The following is a 22554-nucleotide window of genomic DNA, read 5'->3' as shown; positions in this document are numbered from 1 at the left end:
GTTAGATCAGAGAATCATAAAGAGGTTGGTGAATCCTGAAATGTAACTTTCCAAAGCAAGAAGGCAAAACCATAAACAAAAACCATAAACCTTAGAGGAGAAAAATGCTGCTAAGCAAGTTTGTGCAAAACATATCATTGTTTCAATGAAATTGTGAGCCTGCTTTATAAGCTGTAACACAAGAGGCAGAAGCAGAGTTTGTGGTTTTTTTTCCTACAGTCATGAAAGTTCTCTAATACTGATTGAAATGTATTAAAACTTGAAGTCCCAGTTATTCTTATCCCTGCATTGGCTCATACACGGTGATGGCTCATGTATGAATTATTCTGTGTTTATAACACATAAAACAGGAGGGTGAGGATTGCAGTTATAGCATTTACTAAAATATTTTTATTACAATCCTAATCCTGATCCTAGTTTCCAGGTCAATTAACCTAATGGCACTGGATGCATAAAGGGGAGCAATGGGATGAAATGTTTAGCTCTTGAACTACTTGCTTGATCATAACTGGGCAAAATGACTTCCCACAGTGTCCCTCACTAAGAAAGAGGGCTAAGCTTCTCATTTCCCTTCTCCCTCATGGAGGGGAATGCATGAATATAAGATGACTGGAACAAGAGAGAAAACTCACAGGTTTTTCCCTTGTCTCCTTGTGGGGGCCTTTATTCTCCCTATGGCCAGGCTGCCACTTGCAGTCTATCCCAGGAATAGAAAAATTCTCCCACAGGTTGTTGAACTTAAATAAGTAGAATGATACACAATGTGAAATATCCCTCAGCATGATTCACATAGTCTGCCTCTTCAGCTCTCCGTTTATTTTAAAAGCCCCTTGCATTCCCAGGAAATCTGTTGTTGGATTAAGATGATTATTTTCAGATATTTTATGTCTAATGGCATTCTACAGCTGAGACTGTCTTTGGGAAATTCCTAGCCTGCATTTATTGCATTTCCACTAACTTTTAGTTTGAGAAAAAAGGCTGAGACACATTATTTTCATTATTGTCTTTTAAGTCCATTAGGAGAGAAAAAGTCCAAATCAGAATATTTTAACACTGTAGTAAGAATTTGCAAGGAACAGTCATATGGAGGAAGATCATATACAGAGTCCCCAGTAATGAGTGGTTTAAATTTTGTCAACTAATCATAAGTTATCTAATAGTGTATGTAAAATGGTCAGCCTAATATCATTCATATAACTGGCAATTAATCAGGCCCTTTAAAGTTCTCCCTGTCTTTCATCTTGCCTAGAGGAAAAAAAAATGTACCACCAGAGGACATCTGGAACATGTGTCTTACTTTCAAACATCCTGCCTGCTGCATAAAGATTTATGATGTTTATTTATTAATTTTCCAAGCAACTCCTTAGCCATAGTCTTTGTATCACACCACCCCTCACTGCTCCTCCCAGTGCCAAAGTCACAAAAAGTCAAGGTGTTGGTAGCTCCTAATGGCCCTGCAATCCCTGCTCTGCAAACAGAGAAGGTGGCAAAATCGTCTGCATCAGGGGAACCCAAACATGTTTTAAGAGGACTCACTAAAAAAAAAATCTAGGTAGAAATTTGCACTGAACAAGCACTAGCATGTAAAGACTTCTGTTTGAAAATAATTCTTAACCAGCTAGACTATGGGGCTACTAGAATGATATCCTGTTAATATTAAACAGGAATTTCTGCTCAAATCAAGTTAGATGTTAACTGTACACTAGAAAACCTCGAAACTGTTCTACACCCATAATTAAAGACTTTTACTTATTTCTATAATTATCCCAAAGAAGTTCACCCATCCCAACCAGGAATGATTCTATCATTTATCTTTTACAATTTCATTTACACAGTTTATCATCCTGATGGTTAAATGGATGTCAAAAATGACAGCTCATCCATTTACTTGTGGGAATTTAAAAAATATGACTGGCATGAATTTAAGGTGATTTTTATTACTCCCTTGCATTTTACCTTCTCCAAATTTTGTAATTCATTGCTACCTATACTAAGCATTTTGGAGGCAGCAAAAATACAAAATAACCAAAGCTCTGGATGATTAGAGAGGCATTAACACATCAATGCAAAACTAAATAAGGTTAATCACGGTTGTTTTAAATAAGGTTAAACAATTCCAGGAAATTAAGTGATGAATTAAATGTGTCATGTCACTGCTAGATCTGGATAAATTAATTTTAACATAAATTGTTTTCCATGAGCTTAATTCTATCTGTTTTTTTATGAATTAAATATTCCATCAACATTTCTCAGTTAAAGAAAAATTTTGTACAAAGCTACTTCACAGTTCAGACTATTCACTTATCCTGTGATTTCTGACGCACTCCTTGTGTTAAATTTCATACAGTTCTGGTGTTCTGATCTTAGCCTGGTCTCATGAAAGTTCTAGCATGAACCTCTATATTTACAAATGCAGGCAAACTTCTAGACCATTTTAATTTTCCCCTTAAGAAGAGCAGAGTAATCACGGTTCATTAGCTTTCTTGGGAAAGAGACCTGAACATTTGCTAACTTTTCATTGAACTTAATTCAGAATTTTAAGAACAGAACAGATTAACATGATCCACCAGTCTGACTTTCATAATAAAGACCATCAAAATCTCATCCTGTGATTTCTGCATCGAGATGGTTGATATATTAATTCCTTACCATTAACAGCTCGGCTTCAGCAAGTTCTTGCCACAACTGCTTTCACAGCCTCTCGGTTTATTATGTTAATACAACAGCGGCACCAGGCATGAAAAGTAACTTTTTCAAGTCTGGTGAAAAATTTACTCCTTTGAGAGTATCCACACAGTCCCTTTACTTGTGTTTTCTTCCTTCGTTCTAGCTCCAAAATGAAACATGCACACTGCATGAAGAAGGGGCAGAGATTAACAACACTTTGCAAAAATAAATAGCATGATGAGTAATCTAATATCATTCAGCACTTGAATTTGTCAAGTACAGAACATGGAGACAATGATCCAGCTAAGCATTTTACTCAGGGTACATCTACCCCTTGCCACATCTCCCCTTAGGCCACAGTGCAGAGACCTTTGAAGAAGCTCTGAACAAGCTGGCACCAACGCTGTGGGAAGCGTAACAGGCACTGACACTGCTGTCAGCAGCTGGCTGTTACACTTAGCCCAAAGACAACACCAAATGTAGACGGCTAGATTACCTGGGAGCCTCAAGTCGGTTCTTGTGACATATTTTCCTTTGTTCTGCAGGAATATTGGGTCTAGCTGTAGGATCTGTACCACTTACCCCAGAGTCATTAAGTATGCAGTCCTGCAGATTTCGGAAAGACAGCTTGCACTTGTAAAGAAAGAGCAGCCTGTTCTTATGTATTTGCTTGAATTGGAGACTAAATAAAGAATACTACCATAAAGTTAATGAACAGCAGATGCCAGTCAGCTACAGATCTTTTTGAAGGAAAACATGCAAACTGAAAAAAAATGCCCTCAAACCATCTGATTGCAGATAGGCTAAGGGGATTTTAGACCAGATGGCTACATATAGGGTAAATAATCAAAAACAGCAGACTTAGCTAAACCAAGGTATTTTAAAAAGCTTTACTTTTCATCCATCACTGATTTTCTTTTTCCCACTGGGAAAATTAATTTTAAATTTAGTCTGTTTCTGCAGTGCAGAGGAATGTGTTGCTGCAGGAGGCACAAGCAGTGCTTATCACTAGCTGCTATAGAAGTCCGTGGTTACTTAAGGAGAAGTTCTCAGTGGACCCATAATACTTTAGACTGGAGCAGCAGACTGGTGAAAGAGTAAAATGAAAGAAAAGCATCTAAAGTGCAACAAAAAGCTGCCTCACCTGCAGCACAAGCAATACAAAACAGCAGAGCAGGGTCACTGACAGCTAACCAGCAACAGCCCTAATGCCCTCAACAAACTGGCAGTCAAATGTGCCTTACTAGGGTAGAAAAGATTTTTAAGTGAATCCTACCCTATACAAGAAAAATAATTTCTGTAGAATAAAAATCACTTCCATTGGTTTTATAAACACCTCAAGCTGGAGCAAAATATTAGCTTAAAACTATGGATGTCATTAACAAATCTCCATCTAATTTCCATGTATTTGCTCATTTCAAGAGTAAGAAATGGTGTTTTGTATTCTGAATTCCCTTTTCTTACAGAGAATTTTCTAACTGCCTCAGAAAATAACAGGGAAAATTTGACACAAGCTTCTGTCTTTGCCTGATTTGCGGTTTTGCCAGGACATTTGCATAATGAATAACATTTTTAGACTACCAGCATCCTCTCTAAGCCCTTGAGCCATACAGTCTGAACACGCTTCCCTCTGGAGCTACTCAGCCCCACACTACAGGCAACACTGGAAGAAGGTGGCTGTAAACGCTCGTATCAGTACCTGGTAGGAATTCCAGTGGCAAAATGATTAAGTTGAAGAATCAATAGTTTGTCAAGTTGAATCACATTGGTCACTTCAGTCTAGAGGTACTTTGCTATATCTTTGTACTAGTGATATCCCACCTCTGCCATACAAAGTTGCCCTGTTTGAAAAGAATTTTAAATGAAAGCAGATATTATAATGAAAGTAAACTTAAATTAAAACATCCATAGGAAAATGCAGAAACCCATCAAGCACAACTTTTAAAGTGTGCTTCCCCTGTAGCTTGGCTTATTAGAAAAGCAATACTAGTCTAATAAAACCTTACCTTACCTATCAGCTAAGTCTACTGCTAACATCCAAGTCAGTAGCAATGAATGACACCCTTAAGCCTTGAAATCCTATTGACTGTGACTGTTTCAGTTAATTAATAAAGAAAATGTGTTGTATTTGGTTTGTTGTCAGAGGACAGTCCTACGCAGTACAAGTATTTCATATTGCATATGCATTAGGAGGTCTTACTACTGTGCAAAGTGCTCCCAGTTTGAAAAAGCCTCCAGGCACTTTCCTATCCTGTCCCACTCCTTGTCCTTAAGCTATGTTTTAGCAATGTATTCATTTATTTGTTTGAGCTCTGTTCATTGCAGTGATCATAGCTGTTGCTTCAGAGTTTTTCACATTGCAAAGTGATTCTGGACCTGTTACAAAGATGCCACTCACAGGCTATTGACCAAAGCACAGAGACTAGGAGAAAAATAAAAGGAATACACCCAAATGTCTTTATCCCCTGAGGGAGCAACCTCATCATCAAACACTGCACTGGTATGTGAGTACTTTGTCCTGTGCTCTCACTGTGTCTGGGCTCCAGAGGAGAGGAGGAAGAGTCAGGGCTGGAAATAAACTTTTTGAAAGCAGGGAACGCCCTGCCTGACCTTGCAGCCCAGTGGGGCCCCCAGAGTCAGGGCTGGTTACGCAGCACAGGGCATAACACTTTTTCTCAGATTTGGTACAGAACGGAGCTAAGCTTGGGACTATCCTGCCACCCTATGTTACCCCGTGGATGTCTTTCTGGTGTCTTGAAGCCCAGTTCTTCAGATTGTGTAGTAACTTCAGAGAATCGCTACTTAACTGCAAAGGGATGAAATCTGTATTTTGGAGATCTACTTTTGAAACAAAACCTCATCTTTAGCTCTCTACTTTCACCCTCAGGGTGATGCTTCTGCAAGCAACCTTGCAGCAATAGTTTGAGATTTGTTCACAAAATACTTTGAGACTCAGAAGGGAGATGCTATTGAATTTTAAATATCTGCTCAATTATCTCTGTTCTGAAGTGATTTTACCCAGTCAAGCTAGAAGACCAAAAATATCACAGAAAGGTAAACTGCAGAGCAAAACAAAACAAAACAAAAATCAATTTGAAGATGCTTAAAGTCACCCCTGTTCTTCTGTGGAGAAGGCTTATTAAATCTCTTCCAAAGTGCATGTCTGTCAGGACCCCACAGACACCCCCTCCCAGGGCTGAGGTGTGGGTGAGGGGGACCTGCTGCCGGTAGTGCTGGCTGAGGATGAGGTCTGGGAGCAGTCTCCACATGGCCTCTCCTCTACCAACTCCATGATGTCACTGCGAATTCCCTTCATTTTTATTAGCTACATTCTTGTCATTAGACGCATTTTTTCACAGCGCTAACACTGGCCATTATTAATACAGTAAAATGTTAAAGCATGTGTAATTCCAAGTGTCCAGCCTGCCTGCATCTTTGCTCCGGTTCATCCCTGAGCATTAAACCCTTCATTATTCAGTCCAGTTATTTATTACTTTCTTTATAAATTCAGTACAATCTTTTAACTGACATTTTCAACAAAAGGTCACCTGAAACATGCACGGTGTTCCTTGTATCGCCTGTCTTCCTCTCTAAAGGTTCCACCAAAGTTAACATTGTATTTGTCATCTATTTGCTCATTACATTGTGCAATAGGCCTTTGATCCCCCACTTGTCTGTATGCCAGGGCTGTCTGTCATGAGGTAGCTCTAGGGCAGCTTTCCTCTTTTCCATTCCCTTCCAATTAAGCTGGACATGTTTTCAATATCCTCCACTCTAAATACAGTTCTAATGTGTTGCTTAAAATCCCGTGGCTAAGTTCAGTTATTAACTGCACGTGACTGGAGCCACACACATGGCCAACACAATCAAGGAACTGAATGAGGATCTGCGTGCCTAAATCCACATGTCACTTGTTATGCCTAAAATCCTTGCACCTTCCAGTTTTCTGGAAGCTGAGCACCTTTGCTTTGAGCAGCAGAGGCACCAAGGGCTACAGACCACAGATACTATCTTAAAAAAAGTCCAGTCAAAATTAACCAAGAAGATGTTTCTCCACTTGTTTCACCAGAGGGACTGTCAGGCTTTTCCAGAGTGTAATGAAAACAGCAGCCTACACGCCAAATATTCTTTTTGTCTTTGCAAAGTTTTCCTCAAAAAATCCACCTCCAGATTCAGAGGTGGCTGTGCTGATGTTCCTTTTCATAGTGAAAACCAGAATATTTATCAGCTTCATTGTGAGATGAAAGACCTGGACTTCATTCAAGGACTTACCTCCTACTTCTTCATTTTTTATGCACTTTATGCAGGGACATGAACTGCCATCTGAGATTCATCTCTTTCCTCTGCCATTTGAAAGAAGGGCTTTTTAAGCACCTGCTTTACAAACTGTGACTATCAAGGAGAGCCCTTAAGCCCAGGAGAAGTCGAAGGTTTAACCTACCTTTTCCCAGTGAGTTAAGAAGGTTCCCTGTAAGCTGAAACTGCACAGACCCCCACTCAGAGCACTGGATCCCAGGGGCCCGCTATGGACAGCTAAGAGGTTCTTGGTATGAGAAACATGAGAAATAAATAACTGTATTTGCTGAAAAACTGATTTTCCACTAATGTTTTAAAATAGTGTTATTTTCCTTTCTAAGGAGGAAGAAGCTAGCGAGCTACCACATCCTGAATTCCTACTATATGTCTTTGTGGTGAGAATATGTCTTACAAGTCACTTCAGTGGAATGGATTTCAGTCACACCTGTTGAGGGTCTTTCACACAGACTTTCAGCCAAGTTTCCAGCACTCACTGACTCTCTCTAAAACTGAATTTGGCACCAGTTTGTCTACTAGGACATTTTTTAATACAGCCCAGCCCTCACAGCAGGAAAAGACAATTCATCTTCACCCTCTGTAAGAGTGAAGTGTGAACTTAAGACAGATTTCCTTCCTCAAGCTCCACCACTGATCTACCACTCTACATGCAGAGAGCAGGAATTTCCTCTCCTTGTTATAGCCAAGACTCTTTACATCCTCTAGAAAAAACTTTTGGGAAAAAAACTACTTTTGGTTTCAGTGATGTTATCTCTAGGCTCAGGTCAATGTTGGCACAACTAATAATTATACTGCTATAGCTTTGAGACAATGTTAATGTATAGGAGTGTTTTCTACTACCTTTCAAAAGGAAAAGTATCTTGGACAGATTCCCCTGACTTTAAAAAACAGAAGGAACCTGTGAAGCGGAAATAATAGTAAGGTCTATGTAAATCCATCCCAGCACTATGAACCGCTGGGATATAGGAATTCAGGGATTTAGGTCTTTACATAAAACCCATGCAAAGCTTTCCAGACAGCAGTTCAGAGCAAAGCTATGACAAACAGAAGTCATAATACAAAAATGATAGGTATTCGTAGGGTCATTTTTTCAGGGTAGTTGAAGTAAGCACAGAGTTTTGGTGCAAGACACAAAAGACAGTGAAAAAGGTAATTTATGGGCAATACCACTTACTGCTTGCCAAAAGTAATGGTGTCTTGTTAAAAACTGGCAAACTACAGAGAAAAATTAATCCCATTTTCTTTGTTGGTATGTGTTTTGTTTTGTTGCTGTTAATTAGGGCATTTATGCAACAAGGCATCAAAAATATTCATTTGGTGCCTTTGAAAATCGTCTTGAGCCAGCAATCAAAGCTTATAGTTCCAAGTCCTGCAGTGGTTTAATCAGGTATAATTGAAAGAAGAGAAGTGACAAATCCCCATCTGGAGGTAGCTGTGCAAATGACATTCTTACTAACCCTCTCAAAGAAATGATGGGCTTCTGGGAGAAGTTTGTGTCTGAACTTGGGGTCCCTGATCCTCAGCCACCCAGAGTATGACTGGGACACATGGCAAGGCCCTTCCAGCCTCTGTGGCCAGGCTTCCCTCACATCAGAGGTAGGCAAATGGAAGCTGTGTCCATCAGATGAGTTCTGCTACAGAGCTGGGACATGGTCAAGGCATGTACTTGGACCTGGAAACATAGAAACACTCCTAAGCATCATATTTTTGGCATGTTTTACATGCTGGCTTATGACCAAAGCCCTCACCATTGAAAATGGAAGCCTATTTAGGGAACAGAGAGTATGTGTTCCTATGAGCATTTGCAGTTAGGGAATTCTTCTAGAGATCTTGAATTTTTTCAAATTATGGATCAAGCTGTACTAAATGGAAGTATGTTGTCACATACGTAAGAAAAGAATAGAGAGCAAAACATGCAGCAGCATCTGGTACTGTGGAAATTTAGTTTTCACCTGTATCTGGATTATTCTATGCTTATCTTGTCCTCCCTGAGTCAGAAAGAATATAGGAGATCTAGGAAAACAAAGTAAGGACAACAAGGTGTAAAAATACCAGCAGAGATTAAATATGCTAGGATGCTTGGCGGGAAAAGAGAAACTTTATAAGGGTATATAGGCGAGTAGGAAAATGAATGGCACAGGGAAAGTGGAAGGGGACCAGTTATTTATCTTCTTTACAATGTAAGGACTCAGGGGCACTGAAGAAAATTTCCAAGCAGATGTTTTATGAGAGAAAAAAACCACAAAACCAACATTTTTCCACGCAGCATATCTAAACTGTAGAATTTATTGCAATCGACATTGCAGATGAGTATAAAGAGATCCAAAAGTGATTAGGTAAATTCGTATAAGAAACATTCATTGAGAGCTATCAGTCACAAAGCTTTAAATACAACCTCCTGCCCAAGAAGTCCCTAAACGGTACCTTGTAAGGGCATTCCAGACGATTACCATATACAGTCCGAATTTTGTATAATTCCCCTAAACAGCTGCTCTCTGTTTTGGTGGAAACCCTTCACTCTCAGTGCTCAGTGCACATTCTTAGGGTTTTTTATGCAAGCAGCTCAAGAAGAAACTGTTCTAGGGATAGTGCTTAAGGACCATAAGAATCCAGATTTTACTAGATGTTTAGTGTGACAGGTGCTAGGAGAACTCTTTGTTCTGTCACACTGATTCACTATAATTTTCAAAAGCTAGGATGCAAAAAGCATTTGAGGGATCTTTTCTGCTTGAGATTTAGACTGTTGCCAGTTCGTTCACAGGTTGAGGAAATATGTGAGAAAAAAGCTGCAAATTGGAAAGTAGTATAAAAAACAATTGGATGACAAAGAACAGAACGGTTGCAGAAAGAGAAACTATACCTTCTCATATACATTTCATATGCAGACGTCATTTGCGATTGTACTCTGTATTTGTAAGAACTCATACACATGTAGGCATGTATGTAAGTATAGACACACATATACATACCGCAGATTCTCCTTTTCTGTCCTGTATGAATAACGAGCTGTATCCGAGATGCACACAGCTCAGGATGTAGTACATGATAAGATTAGAAAACAAGGACGTGGAGATAACCTAGCATGGAACTTACACAGGCAGCTCTGCCGCAGCCTGCATGACTCTGTCCCTGATGTGGGGATCCCCATTTCCACATCCATGTTCCCATACTTTATTCACCCACCCTGCCAAACAGAAGGGGCACTGTGCATGCAAATGAACACAGCTGAAGTCTGGAACTGTCAGTTACAATCCCTGAACACAGCAGTGGTCACTATGAGCTGGTCTTCTGTACAAGAAGCTCAGCAGCAAAGAGGAGGATTCACTGAAGGAGAGGCAGAATCTCCAACAAGACTTTGGAGACAGAACAGAGTCCTTTGAGATTTCAGAGACCAGACTGTGTGAGGGAGCTGGTTGCTTCCCCAACGATGTATAAACCTTTTCTGCCTTCTTAAAGTCTGTGTGCTCAGAAAATTCCTGTGGTTTCTGCACTTATTTTGCATATTTTCCTGAAAAACACAACTAAAAACTCCAGAGCACCACTCAGAGAAGGTTTTCTAAGAGCAAAAGACTAAGAAGTGGGAATGTGCAACCCATTCTGAAAAGGCAGTGAGACACTGGTGGCACAGATGGTGCAGGCCTATAGGTTGTAGAGCTGAAAGCACTCACCCCTCGCTTGCAGCCCGGGTCCGCAGGTAGTAGTACTCAGTAGTTAGAGCCCTTTGTGACAGACTGTGCCCATTTGGGAAGCAGGATCATAAAGTCCAGGATCATACGCACTGTCTCTTTGTTCCATTCAGTTATTACTGTTTTGTGTTAAAGGAGATGCTAATGCTGCTGGAAAACTAGTATTTGCAAGTATTTTATTGTGGCCTTGGCCTGGAAGAAAGATTCAGTTTTTCCTAATGCTAGTATAGGAGTATGCTGGGTAGAGGATTATCCAGGCAATGCCATCATTTGCAAAAGCCAACCTTTTACTTCAATCTACTAAAGCAAGCAAAACTTAGAGCAACATATGAAGTACTTCAGTGTAATATGGAAGCAGAGCAACTTGCCTACCATCAACCACCCTTTGCATTATTATAGATTAAAGAATCCAGTCTTCTGCTTTGCTAGGTGAAGTTCTGATGCAGCTAGAAATGCTGGATTGGTTGGGGTTTTTTTAATATTCTCCCTGCTCCTACTAATCTACTTAAAATGCGGATGAGTTTATAGAAGTCGACCCTACCTGAAACAGGAGTGAGTTCAGAATAATTTTATATTAAAAACTTTAAAATAGTGACACACAAGTTAGAAGCAGTGAAGTGTTCGGTCATCAAAGTAGCACTGGGCCATAGAAGTTGAGTTCGGAGCTCTGGGACAGAAATAGTGTGATTTAAGCATCTTTCCAATGACTGATAATAAACTGTAAATGACTGGCAATATAAGCAAGAGTAGTATCATTAGCTGTGGGGATGTGGTGCAATGACAGCCTAGCAGCTAATTTTTTCATGACTCTCCTTTGACGGTCATACACATACATACACAGACAATGCTTGTTTGTCCCAATCTATCAGAATACATAGTGTTTTCCAAACTCTGAGAGAAATGAAAGCATGCTAAATAGTGGTTTTATTCTGCAGCTAAACATGTCATAGGCCCACAGAGGCATGTATTTTATATTTATTCCTGTAGTGTGAACAGCATGTTTTTTGCAGGAACTTTTCTAGCCTGTTCTTGAAAATACTTTCATTTCCCCTTTAAACTGTTTTAGCTCCCCCACCTGTAAGACTTATACTGAGGATGTCGTGCTGACACCTAGAGGACCACAGGTATGAATGTAAATACATTGTATTAATCTGTAACTCTCAGAATGTGTTTCTTAATAAGGCATCTGTTTAAACTGAGAAGTGAAAGCCTGTAATGTAATATTCCCTCTGTCAATAATCTATAAAGTTAGTAGACACATTACAATTAATAACAAATAATAGTGGGTTTTCCAGCAATCCAGTTTAATAGTTTCTTCATATGTCTGTGTTTATACACCAAATAAAATTCCAACAAGAAAGTAATGTACAATTCAAGAAAATACCCAAAGCTATTACAGTTTTGGCTTCCTCTTTGTTGATTTACAATTATGTACAAGACTGTCTTATTTGCAATACATAGTGAAGATTTAATGAATTATTTACAAAATCAGCTGGTGCTTTTCACTATGCAGTTGAACTGTCTCCTTTTGCTATTAATATTCATAGTAGCAAGAGCCCATTCTTAGCTGCTATTTATAGATAGGGTTAAGAGGTGGACTGAAACAAGGCAAGATTCTCACTACTGACCACAAATACCTCTGAAATCACATTTTCAAATACAGCTGAAGGAAGATTCCAGCACTTAGTGCACTGATATAACCATTATATTTACAGTCAACTTAATATGGTGTCTCCACTGAGAATAAAATTCCCACTCATGTATGCTATCTTTCTAAATGTGTGGAGGAGAATATTTTACAATTCTTCTTATAAAACAGATTAAATTAGGAGGGGAAAAAATGATAACTTTATCATAATATACAATCTGTTTCATGAGATCACAGAATAACTTTGGCTGGAAGGGACCTTTGGATGCCATCCATTCCCAATCACCCAAGGCAGAGCCACCTTCAAAGTTTGAGTCAGCTTACAGCAGATTGTTCAGGGCTGTGTCCAGCCAAGTTCTGAATATCTCCAAGGATGGAGATTGCACAAGTGTTGGGCGCATGTCCCCATGTTTAACCACTGTTATGATAAAAAACTTTTGTAACACCTGATCAGGACTTCCACCTTGAAGGTATAGCCTAAGGCCCATAGAATCAATCATAGTCCTTCTATTGACAACAACAGTTTTAGAGCATCCCTAAACCAAGTATAATAAGGGCTATTCTTTCAGCTTTTCAGAAGAAATAATTCATCTTTCCAAGCTATTTTCTGATATCTAGTCAGTAGGGTACCACTGCTTGAAATATTTTCTTAGCTTATATCGCAGTGCAAGATACGTACCATCGATTAGCATCAAGAAATCAATGCCACAGTTGCACTTCCTTATCTGTGATAAATCCAGTATCTTGTACATTACACAGCTGTTGCAGAGCAGCATGTTTATAAGAGCATGATTAAATGTGAATTATCCACACAGAAGGCATGGGGGTTTCACCTCAGAATCCTCTCAATAAAGACAAGAATTATTTGTTTGGGGAACAAAAGTCAGGACTCTGTTATTGCTACATGTGCCTGAGGTTTTGAAATCCCTGTTTTGCTATTGCCTGCTATGCCTTCTGATCATCGAACTTGTTTTGCTCTCCCAGCTTGAAAGACGCAATCTACAGCGCAGCTTTCTTCAGTAACAAAAGCTACTTCTAGCTGAAACACTTTTCTAATGTCTACATAAAGGCAGCCACTCACCTAGTCTTTCCATCACCACAAAATGTGACATGACCATCTAGAGGCAATGTACCTTTCACTTCCCTAGCCTGGGGAATAAAAAAACTAGACAAACTAGATTCAGCTCAGTCTTCATATTCAGCCTGAAAATCCACCTATGGCACATCTTAGCCCACAGCGACAAGAACACATACAGTGAGATACGACAAAGTACCGTATCCAACCTGGAAAATCTCGCGGTAACACTGTCCTCTTACGTAACACATGACAGTAACGGTTATGACTGGAATACGAGACTGCTGATATGTGCATATTTTGGTTATGACTGTTGAGCGAGGTATGTGAACCCTCATAACTGGAGCTACTTCTCTGATTTTATGTCTTCAGAAGGAAATAGCAAAAAAACCTGTTAATTCTGGGCATCAAAATAATCCATGCTTTATCTAGAGAGACAAAGATTATAAAGAGAAATACACACTGAGAGGCTGATGGGCTCATTTGCATGGCAGGTCACACATTGCATTTAGCAGAAAGCAAAATAAGGCTTTCCCTGTATAATCCTCTCGTAAGATCCATTCTTCAGTAGGTTAAATGAGATTCAAAATACTGTTTCTCCCTGTAATACAAATGCATGGAGCAACACCTACTACCACTGTGAGAGAGGTGTGTGGAGGGAAAGAAAGGCAAAATAACATATTAAAAATGGTTTCTGATGGCTGCAGAAATCATGACAGCTAAACGGAGAAAGTCGTTCTATAGGCATTTCAGCGGAATAAGATGTGGCAAGATGTTGCATTTCCATTCACTTCCCTGGTTTGGTTTTGTTTTCTTAATACTTGTTTGATAACCCACAGACCATTCTCAGGCTATAGCAACAAATTATCTCTTTGAAGGTTTTCCTCATTTCCTGGCTACGAAAGGCATAGATCAAGGGATCAATCACTGAGTTGCACATAATGAGAATGAGGTACATGTTGAAATGAGACATGAAGCAGACGCAGTACAGGTTTTGAGGGCAGGAGATCATCAGGATGAGATGAAGGAAGAATGGAGCCCAGCAAACAATGAAGATGCCAAGAAGCATAGTCAGAGTGATGGCTCCTTTCATGCTGGTTCTTTGACGGACAGAGTTGTACCCAGGCAAAGCAGCTATTTTCTTCACATGAGTACGAGCCAGGAGGAACATATGGATGTACAGTGAGACCATGAGGATCAACATGGTAAAAAACATGGTGATGAGACAAATGATCACGTAAGTTGATTCATAATAAAGAATGAAGATAATGCCACAGCCCGTACAAAAGGTCCAGATGCATGCAATAATAAGCCCTGATCTTTTCACTGTCATGATGTTGTGATAACGTAGGGCATAGAAGATAGTGATATACCTGTCTACTGCTATAGCCAGCAAACTGCACATGGAAGCCACCACAGATATGCAGATCATTGAATCAAAGACATTGTCTATATGACGAACAAAGGTATCTTCTATAATTATGTGTCTATTGTTTATTAAGTATATCGTTATGGTCTCCCAAGCATTGGACACACTAACCAGCATGTCAGCCACTGCTAAACTGCAAACAAAAAAATACATGGGTGAATGCAAGTTCTTGTTCTTAACTATTGCACATATAACTAAGATATTTTCAAGGAGGCTTACAATGCCCAGAGTTAGGAACACCTCAGCTGCAATGACCACTTGCTCACATGGCGATGACTTGCTCTTGACAGTAGGCACAGTAAAGTTGCTACCAGAGGCACTCGGGTTTAGTTCAGAAACATACAGCTGAGAGGACGTGTTCATCTCTGGAAGCAAACACGTTCTGTTCTTTCTGAGGGACTTGCCAAGGAGTGTGATAAATACATTTTCCAAAAGGCATAAGACCCTGCCAAAAAAAATATAGCATGACGAGAACAGGCAGAAGTTGACAAAACAAATATCACCCATTTCTATTTAATTTGGCTCGTACACATCCCATCTCTTCCATGCCATATTCCTCTACTGATTCTAAATTAATCTCTGATTGGCTCAGAGCTTTGTTAATTTGTGTTTTAATTTCGCAGTAAGGATAGATAGCAAAGAGATTCATGCACTCTTCATTCATAGTTTTGTTTATTCTATTCGGTCCTGCAGAAGTGAGCACAATGTCCTGGAAATTCTGCTGAACACCAAACAACAAACAGTTTTCAAAGTCTCAATTCTCAGACCCCAGAAATGGAGGAAGATATAGTATTAGGTTCAGCAGAACCTGCTCACTGGAATACAACATACCAAAGTTTAAATTATTGCCACAATTAAGAATTGAACATTTTCAGGAAAAGATTTAAATGCTTTCCTGACCTTTGTCCTTCTTAAGTTCACATGAACTGTGTTATAAACAGTTTACCTGTGCAATACTAACATGCTGACATAACGAAGACAAATCCATACATTTCAGGGTACACTAAGGTTATGAATTAAGAATTGGTATGGGTGGAATTCTGTAATTAAAAAAAAAAAGTTCTCTATTTCAGATCATATTTTATTCAGTGCACTTTTGCAATATTCAGGGCAAAGCTGTAAGGCATCAGATTCTTAACAAGGGGAACACTTAAAGCTGACAGTTGCAAATAAAATTCAAAGCATATCAAGTTAATGCTCAGTTTTTAAAAGTAACCTTTTATTTGTAATCAAGAATTAACTGTACCTATTTACCAGAGCTGTTCCTTCAGCTGCTCTCGCTCTTCATCGCCTGCAACCTTTCCTCCACAGAGCAGAAGTTTCAGCCCCCTCCTCACCTGACATCTGGGGCTCGGGATTCCTTGGTAGGAAGAGGTGACAAAAACAGAGAAAAAGGAATGAGTAAATCCGTAGAGTCAAGGCTGACCATGTATAAATTACTTACTGTGCAACTGCCTTTTTATAGACTCCAAGCAATAATGACTTCAGTACCCAAACTGTAGCTCCTCCTCCCCTTCTTTGCCCCTCTGAACTTCTCTTTTCACAGGTTTTGTTAGCAAAGGCTTGGGTTTTTACCACCATCTAGTGGTCTTCTTTTGTCTTTCTAACGGAACAGTGTTTCTGATCTAAAATTCATGATGAGCTTTTTATAGTATTAAGCACTAGGCATGCTCCTTTCCAAACACATTTCTTTCTTGTTTTCTGTGCTGTGGCTAATACTTACAGACAATAAGTTCATACTGCAATAGTACTCCAAAAGAGATAAGAGCAGAAGACTGTTATTGAAGTGGGAGCCTTATTACTGTTATAAGCAACTGTCTTATATTCACAGTTATAATTTTGCAAGAACAACACTGTTACAAAATGCAGGGGACATACTGTCAAGCCTGTCTCACCACTAATAGAAGATACAACTCAGGTAATTTGTGTGAAAAAATAGAACAAATAAGTGTTTGTGTTCCAGTCCCCTTGCTAGAATAGAGATTTCAATATAGACATGGAAGGAGTACACAGTGCATCGTGCGGGGAGCCAGAGCTTCCCGACATGGGTGTGAATTCCCCCAGGTTTCACAGGGTCTAAGAGCTGGTAAACTCCAAGCTCAGTACTGCAATGGCTGAAGTCCCTCTCTGGGTCTAGCAGTCAGGCAGCTGATGCTCATTCTGGGCCTTACCCAAAAGGTGGCAAAATCAGTGTGAGCCTTTTCTTTAACAAATGGGCTCTGCTTCTGTACAAAGACCAAGGAATGCAAAGCACACACCTTCCTGACACTGCCAAATGCCCCTTACGTTATCCGCTAGCCAACCAGTCAAATACCATGCAGGATTTGCAGTTAACTTGAGATAAAAAGTCTCTGCTTCTCCAAATCATCACCTTTCTGCAAATTAAGGTGTTGGGATTTTTTCATAGTATATAAAAGCATCTATACAAGTGTCTATGCTAGACAAAGAAACTCCCTTATATCATAAAACCTGCAGAAAAATCACCTGCCTAGAAGCTGGGGTAGTGATACAGAAGTAGTTTGCTTATGTTAGAGAATAAAATGGAAAAAAAAATTCCCTCCTCCTCAGAAAAGTTTTTTATCATTATATTTCTGCAGCAAACACCTACAAGCATTATAGTTTGACAAGCAAGTAACTGAAGGGACACCCAATTAGCAGTGGGTGGAGGCATGCAGGTGGGTTATAAGGATTTTAAGTAAAGGGGTATGTAAGTAAAAGGGTTTGGATTCTCTTGGGAAGAATCCAAGAGTGGCTTCATCTTCCAGCTGGAGGACTCCTGACTAAATAGGCTGGTCTTTCAGATGTTCATCATCTTGCTGCTTCTCTCTTTTGTTTGTTCAGTTAAATAAATTATCTCTACAAAGAGGTTGGTGCCTGCTGTTTTCCCAGGCCACAAAGATCATGTCTGGACTGCCAGTGTGGGCAAACAGTACTCCATTCATTGCAAAGCCTGCATTGGTATTTTCTTTCCACAGATGAAAAGTGGAAAAGAGGTTGGATGGGGACTTGGGGTGTGGGTACACAGTTCTCCCTGCCACGTAGGAGCAAGCATAGCTCAGTCATACACCAAGAAGCCTGGGTCTGGAGCCCTTGGGAGTACTCCTGAGGTCCATGGTCATCCCAGATGGGATGCTGAAATGCATCTTTAGGAAAAGGTGTTTTGTTTGGTACTTCATGTAACACCTTATCTGGTGTAAGGAAAATGCTAACAGCTTAACGTCCCTATTCTATTGAACTCACCAAGTGTTTGTTTTGGGCTCTAGCAAAAAAGATCAAGAGTGCCCCAAGAAAGACAACAGTGAACATAAGAAAGAAGTAAAACAGGATTGCAGGAGAGAAAGAGATGTCAGGGCCTGTTGCGTTCCCATGCCGTTTCTTTCTATTGTGTGACAGAGAGCAGAAAGCCGCCCCAGGCGCATACCCACCTCGAAGGCTGCAGCAGCCGCCAGACTGGGAGCCATGACAGCACCGCTGGCAGAAATGAAACACCCAGCCCCTGCCTGCCACCAGCATCACCAGCTGTCACACCACAGCTCCCCTCGCTCAGCAGCTCAGCACCTCCACCGGACAGGGTGGCCGTGCCTACCCTGACCTGTAGGCCAAGTTAACATCTTGTCAAAACCGTCAGGGAATTGCATGCTGCCTTCATGACAGCAAGAGACTGATTTTGTCAATGAATGTGTAAATGAGGCCAGCGGTACAGCATGCCTCTGAAGAAGTTTCTGTAAGAAGAGCTTATTAGTCTTAGATGCATTCTGGTATTAATCTGTGCTAATCTTAACAGACTCAGAGAAGAATTTTACTGACACTAATACATATCTACCCAGCTTGTCTAGGGCTAATACACAGAAACAATTTAGGTCCAGTGTCCTTCTGTAGCTATTTTTATCTATTTGATGAAAATACATTTGTCCTTCATAATGTAGCTTTGGATTGGTATTCTTGGCCTAATTATGAAATTATGCCTAAGCTGTCATTAGCATAGTATTTCAGAGCCACAGAGGATCCTCTCAGACTAAGAGATAACTCATGGATCACCAACAGTGATGAAGATGGTGGCCTTCTCTGCATTTGAATCACATAAATGTTCTCTAACTTCTCAGACTGAGAATACTATTTCTCTTGACTTCAGTGCTGAGTAGCTTTGGCTGAGCCCCATGAAAATCTCCACTGTTACCTCCCCAGCATTACCATCCAGTTAGCCTTTAATAAAGACAGGCAATTAATTGGGATAAAAAATAAAAGGGTAGGATTAGCCATATGTAATAAGACTGCACTGGCACGTCTGACCATCACCCCTTTCATCCGAGTCCTTCAAAATGGTTTGAGATAATCTCTGGCTGCTCCCAGTTAGTACCTAGCAGTGGTGATTCTCACATCAGAGTAGAAAGCAGAGAAAGATGCAATACAGTATAAAAGGCATTTTAGAAAGGCATGTCCTAATAACCTAAACTGGACAATATTTTAACCAGGCCCTAAACTTCACAAGGGTAATAAGAGGTTTAGTAATCATCATTTTTTTGTGCCTTATAACAGAAGCTAATTCCAGTAATGAATCATCCCCTAACAATTTGTTAGCGCACAGGTCAGCAGTAACAGACCCGGTGAATCAGAAGTGCTAGCTGCAGACTCCACAAAGCACAGATGACCAATGAAAGACCACAGAAACTTTCTGACAGAAAGCAGGGGTAATTCAATAGCGGAAAAACAGACTGGGGACAGGGGGACACCAAAACCAAAACCAAAATTAGCAGGTTCTTATTGATACTACTTTCTACAAGAGAAAGGAAAGTATGTCTTGCTGGACCACAGAGAAGATCTTGCAGTACGGCAAAGGTGAACATTAAAAGCACATTGTTAATTTTCTTCATAAAATGCTTCTGCATGACCATCTCTTTTTCTTTTTCTTTTTTTTTTTTTTGTTTTACAATGCTGCTAATTTATTGTATAATTCATCTCCTCAGTGAGACTTGGACATTTGAACATTTTAACTTTGTTGATCACCAGCAATTCAGTGAAAGCTGATGTATCATACCCAATCTTCAGTAAATTATATTCTAATATTGAGCAGAAAAGCCCTAGATGTTACTGATAGAATAGTGCAGATGGAAGGGACCTACAATGATCATCTAGTCCAACTGCCAATTCACATTCACAATTCACTATTTTTCCAGCCCTGTTTGTAACACCAGTGCTAGGCGTACATTAGCTGCCAGGTAGACTTTCCAGTCACCCATTTACCAATACATATTCACAAGCAGATTGTCCTTCTGGAGAGACTGTTGAAGATGTGCTCCAACATATCTTCCCAGGAAGAACCAGCTGACTCTTTTTGCACTCTTCTTGACAGGATCTAAGAAGTAGCCCAGCCTAAGACTCATTTTGTTTCAGGTGGGACCAGTGTGAGGTGCACTCATTTTAACAGGCCTGCCCTGTGATGACAGCCTACCAACTATTTATCTTGGCTGAGGAAACAGGTCTCCTTTTGATGGCAAAGGCTTCTAAAGGACCGGCTTGAACAGGCCAGCCATGCTATTCCTCTCACCAGCAGCACTAGCACATGCCCCAGACACTAAATCTTAAACCTCCCCTGCCTGATCAGAAACACAAGCACCATTCTTCTTCCCTAAAGTTTCACACATTCCCAAGATACAGACCAGTTATAAAATTCAGGCTTTGTTTTTCTGCTGTCTACCTTCATGGTCCAGCTCTGGCTTCTCTTGCAGCTTAACTCCACCTTTCCTTAACTTTCATCAAAGTTGTGAACTCCCCACTTTAGAGTTTGCTTCTTCCTCGTGAAACAAATGTGAACAAATTCATATACAAACATGCATTGCACAGAGTGTCTGAGCACATCATTGCATTTACAATAACAGTCCTGGGCTGGCTGCTTGACTTGAGCAAAGAGCCCTAACAACTCAGTGTCTTTCTGTCCTGTGCTGTCTCCATAGTTAGGTGTTGGTATTTTAGCCCAGCATAGGTATGAAAAGATACCAAAGAAGCTGAAGGACAACCTCAAGAAGATGTACAGTGAGAATAATCATTAGTTCACTATACCCACAAAGAAACATCGCTACACATGCAAAATTGCAGATGCAGCAATGTGTGCATACGGTTCCTATCTAGGCAAGTCTCTGATTCAATACATACGACAACTAAACATAGATATACATACTACCCAGGCAATTTGCAAGAACACCATGACAACAATATCAACTTTTCCCTCTTTAGAGATAGTTTTCAGTGCTAATCTGACATCTCTCTACTGACATACAGATTCTTTCCTCACTCTCTGTTTAGGTTGATAAAAAATGCAAGTTACTTCCTATTTAATGAGGTGTCTAAATGCACCAGAATGAGAATTAAATAATAACCATATAGCTCAGAGCTTATTTTTTTCTTAAAAGCCCTTACTACACTACTTTTTCTCAGTTTTCCTACAACAAAGACTTGCAATATACAGTATCCTATTTTAATGTCAGGACTTTTTTAATCACTGTATGCTGAAAGAAAAGAAATAAGCAACATTATTTCAGGAACAGAAATTATTGTTTCTCTAACATTCACCTGACAAGAAGTGAAAATACGGAGTATTGTTATGGCTGATTGCAAAGATAACAAAATTAAAAAGACAAATTTTGTTAGCCAGAAACAAACAGATCTGCAGAAAGGAAAGAAGTTCAGTATCACATCTGAACCCAGAATATTGGCTTCTATACAGAAGTAACCAGTGCATTCAGTTGTATCAGTGAGAACTTAAACCAGTTTACACTAAAGCATTGTCCTTGATGGTAAGCTGTTTGCTGACATACAAAAATCAAGTGACTCTCATGAGCCTCCCAGATTCACAGCATTTAAAATTTCAAGCACCACTAATCCCTAACAAAAGCAGGTACCATGAGCCCTATTGTATTTAGTGTCTAAGCCAGTATTAAAAGTGAAGCAGAACTTGAGAAAATTCTTGTCATACTGGTTTAGTGAGGCTGCCAATAAGCTGCAGCTTTCTGGTTTTCCTAGGCTTACAAAGTGCCTGATTATAAAAGACAATGAGAAGATAATTTCTTTTTGACAGGTTTTGAAACATGAACCAAAAAACCCTTCCTTCCTTCCTTCCTCCCTTCCTTCCTTCCTTTCTTTTTCTCTTTCTTTCTTTCTTTCTCTCCTTCCCCCCCAAAAAAAAACCAACAACACCCCCCCCCCCCCCCAAAACATACCAAACAGGAGAAATCCAGTATGATTTCAGACAGAGGGCAGCCTCTAGAGCAAGCTCTGGTTCTAACTAAAATAACCGAGAAATCCCAGGGCATGGGTTAATCCTTCAGGCTAAGAGGGCTAGCAGATTTGTGTCTCCAAGAAATCAATTGCTATTGGATCAATTGGGAAATCAATTTCTGCAAAAGCAAAGCTGGACTATGCTGTGATTTCTCAACTGAATTACATTTCTTCATGCTATCTCTGATTGCTGATAAATAAAAAGCAAAAATTGCTTAGCATCTACAATCTTTCTTACTACCTCTTGCTCGGCTCCTCAATTACTGCGGCATGGAGGTCAATGTTAGCTAAACATCACAGCCTTCAAAGTGGTGAAAAAATGCATCTTTGAAAAAGTGACCTTCATGCTTATAAAAGATGCTGAATGCCTAAAATGCACCTCAGATTCTATGGCTAGTTGAAACCTGGGATTGAAATACTTCCATCTGGAGGATGAAAGACAGACAGTTCAAACTTCTGGGAA

At 39.9% G+C, this 22554-nt stretch overlaps 1 protein-coding gene across 3 annotated transcripts; it reads right to left on the bottom strand.

The window, feature by feature from the left end:
• Nucleotides 1–11949: 11949 nt before the first annotated feature.
• Nucleotides 11950–21974, bottom strand: MC5R (melanocortin 5 receptor). Of its 3 annotated transcripts, none has more exons than XM_080378119.1 (2): nt 16066–21974; nt 11950–15264 (listed from the first exon to the last, which is right to left on the bottom strand). In XM_080378119.1, exon 2 carries the CDS (start codon nt 15180–15182, stop codon nt 14205–14207), a length of 978 nt encoding a protein of 325 aa, XP_080234245.1. In that variant the 5' UTR covers nt 15183–15264; nt 16066–21974; the 3' UTR covers nt 11950–14204. The 3 variants fall into 3 exon arrangements, with proteins under 3 accessions (XP_080234245.1, XP_080234246.1, XP_080234247.1); XM_080378120.1 differs by having other exon boundaries at nt 16074–21974; XM_080378121.1 differs by lacking the exon at nt 16066–21974 and having other exon boundaries at nt 11950–14952; nt 15039–15156.
• Nucleotides 21975–22554: the final 580 nt, after the last annotated feature.

Source organism: Falco punctatus (assembly GCF_963210335.1).
Source record: "Falco punctatus genome assembly, chromosome: 3".
NCBI lineage: Eukaryota > Metazoa > Chordata > Aves > Falconiformes > Falconidae > Falco > Falco punctatus.
Note: the sequence above shows the minus strand (reverse complement) of the source record. Positions and strands in the feature narration are given on the sequence as shown.